This window comes from Salmo salar, chromosome 14 (genome assembly GCF_965601325.2).
Source record: "Salmo salar chromosome 14, fSalSal1, whole genome shotgun sequence".
Taxonomy (NCBI): Eukaryota; Metazoa; Chordata; class Actinopteri; order Salmoniformes; family Salmonidae; genus Salmo; species Salmo salar.
In genome coordinates, this window is record NC_138304.1 from 98,378,598 (window position 1) to 98,382,197 (window position 3,600).

A 3,600-nucleotide genomic window follows, 5' to 3' on the forward strand; every position below is an offset into this window, starting at 1 on the left:
AGAGAGAGAGAGAGAGAGAGGGAAGAGAGAGAGAGCGAGAGAGAGAGAGAGAGAGAGAGAGAGAGAGAGAGAGAGAGAGAGAGAAAGAGAGAGAGAGAGAAGAGAGAGAGAGGGAAGAGAGAGAGAGGGGGAGAGAGAGAGAGATAGATGTTGGTGGTGTACTCAATGTACAGTTAAAATGACAGACAAAGTCTTTGAGGTGTGTATAATGTCTGTGTGCGTGTGTAATTTGTGTGTTTCCCCAGGCGTCCCCGGCTGCGCTAGCTAAGAGTGTGTTAGCAGAGGTGCCCAATCAGGTGGTGGATTACTACAACGCAAAAGGAATCCGTCCAAAATGTCTGTCTGACTATGACGAATCTACCAGACCCTTCAGTCCCTGATCACACAAACACAGACATTATAAACACACACACACCCATTACACACCCATTATAAACACACACACACCCTTTATAAACACACACATACCCATTACACACCCATTATAAACACACACACACACACATTATAAACACACACACATTATAAACACACACACACACATTATAAACACACACACACATTATAAACACACACACACACACACATTATAAACACACACACACATTATAAACACACACACACACACATTATAAACACACACACACATTATAAACACACACACACCCTTTATAAACACACACACCCATTATAAACACACACACACACACACATTATAAACACACACACACACATTATAAACACACACACACACCATTATAATCATATATACACCCATTATAAACACACACACACATATTATAAACAGACACACACACATTATAAACACACACACACACCCATTATAAAGACACACACACACCCATTTTAAACACACGCCCACCCATTACACACCCTATTATAAACACACACACACACACATTATAAACACACACACCCATTATAAAGACACACACACACCCATTATAAACACACACCCACCCATTACACACCCATTATAAACACACACACACATTATAAACACACACACACCCATTATAAACACACACACACACCCATTATAATCATACATACACCCATTATAAACACACACACACACACACCCATTATAATCATACATACACCCATTATAAACACACACACACACATTATAAACACACACAAACACATTATGATCATACATACACCCATTATAAACACACACACACACACACATTATAAACACACACACCCATTATAAACACACACATTATAAACACACACACACACCCATTATAAACACACACACACACACATTATAATCATACATACACCCATTATAAACACACACACACACACCCATTATAATCATACATACACCCATTATAAACACACTCACACACATTATAAACACACACAAACACATTATAATCATACATACAACCATTATAAACACACACACACTGCATACACTAGTGTAGCCCAGAAAAGTAGTTTGATCTGGTGATTTCACTACGTATTACTGCATGCTGGCCTAATGGGTTTTATCACACACACACACACACACACACACACACACACACACACGCACACACACGCACACACACACACACACACACCTTTTAAAGGTGACTTTCAATATTTTTGAACAATATTACATACAGTGTAGGCTAATTGACGTTTAGTAAGAGTTGTACCTTATCATAATAACCATCATAATAATAAGGGCCTACTAGTCCATAGTTTAGGGTTATGGTAACATAGGAGACTTTGTAAACAAATAATGTGTAGCTTCAAATCATGTTTAAAGAGCGACTGAACCAAACAACCAACTTCTCCGGTTGAAAACGACCTATGTAGCATCAATATGAGTCAGAAACATTTGTTATTGAGTCAAAATTGACTACAAAGTGTAAATAGGGTAATTTTGGTCATAAAGTCAGTACCGTCTAAAACAAAGATTGGTGAAATGTAAGGAATCTAGGTTACGTAACAGTTTCCTTGAGTTGAGTTCATTTCAATCCTGCCCACAGCTGGCAGCACCCAAGTAATCATCAATTCTGAGCACAGGTGCAAAAAACCTGATCATTATGCGCACACTGACCGTGGTAAATCTGGTTTGACTTTGGATATCACTTTGGGTCTAGTTAGGGACCATCAATAAATTACACAATGTACAATATTTTTGGACAATGTGAAAACATTTCAATAGCTCCAAATGTATATTACTTAAAAACCTCTAACCAACTATAAATTGTAGAAAATAATATACAAATATTGAAAGAATGTAATGAGAACTAAAAGATGTGCAACATGAAAATATTGTACCATTTACATTGTGTAATTTATTGACGGTCCCTAACTAGCCCCAGAGCTAGACTATCAAAAGTTAAACCAACTTTTCCCCGGTTGCACACCAGCCGACTGAAGCTAATTGGTGAAAGGCCTAGCCCAGGATACTTCCAGACACAATACCTGAGCCCTGTACTACGAATCAGGTTTGAGGAGTTAGCGAGGCAACTTTGGTCAACTCTGAGTTAATCTCTGGATAACCGATCCTACAAAAGTGGCTCACCTTTTAGCCAGGTAAATTTCTATGGCAATAAATCCTTCAGAACTAACTTGCTCTGGGGCAGGCTAACTCACGGCTAACTCCACTTACCCTGAATTAAATTACTGATATGCGAGTCGAGGACCAATGAAATCAGATTCCCTCCCTATCGCAAAGATCATGTCATCATCCCCTTCAGGAGGACGTCTGATTAAATATTTTATGAATCAAATGTTTTGGGTTAAAATTTGTCATATTAAAATACCTATCATATTACACATTTAGAAATGACAGGATGCATTTGAAAGATCACGCACGGTAAAACTTTTGCATGACTGTGTACGATACAATTATTTTATTGGTAGGGGTGGGACAAAAGTTGATTGTGTATTGATAAGCACATCCAAAGCACATCACAAGGAACACACAAGCACACACACACACACAAGAGACACCCACATCAAAAAACTCCTCCAAGACCCAAATCTCATTCTCAGTGTCATTTCCTAATGAGGAGGGTTGAAACCCAAAACTAAATCAGTCAGTTCAGCCACAATGTTAAATCATGTTACTCTCGTGCCTCATTCCTTCAGCACGACTTATACATTTCATACAGAAGCCAGAACTATTTGCATGTGGAAATGTCATGAGATGCGCATTTTATCTGTTGTTTATGTTTTTGTTGGTGGCCCACTCTTTGATGGTATGCACATTTTACAGAGTGTGGATTTTAAGGAGTTATGATTATATACTGTAACGTGTTATATACGTCTTTTTCTACAGGTTTGTTGAGAGTTTGCTAAATAAATAAATAACTAAAACTGTATTAATTTAATAACCTTCTTCATTAACTTGTAAAGCATTTGAATGAATAGTTCTCTCTCTCTCTCTCTCTCTGTCTGTCTGTGTGTGTGTGTGTGTGTGTGTGTGTGTGTGTGTGTGTGTGTGTGTGTGTGTGTGTGTGTGTGTGTGTGTGTGTGTGTGTGTGTGTGTGTGTGTGTGTGTGTGTGTGTGTGTGTGTTACTGTTTCACATTACAGACCAGATCACATCACAGTACAGATGCCCTTG

The 3,600-nt window shown here is 38.4% G+C and overlaps 1 protein-coding gene across 1 annotated transcript in view; it reads left to right on the plus strand.

Moving 5' to 3' along the window:
- The window catches only part of LOC106570582 (copine-4-like), a 39,781-nt gene extending 36,472 nt beyond the window's left edge, over window positions 1-3,309 (plus strand). Inside the window, exon 17 of the mRNA XM_082961420.1 lies at window positions 246-3,309. Coding sequence (XP_082817546.1) covers window positions 246-380 — 135 coding nt within the window. The 3' untranslated portion in view covers window positions 381-3,309. The remainder of the gene's footprint in view (window positions 1-245) is intronic.
- Window positions 3,310-3,600: the final 291 nt, after the last annotated feature.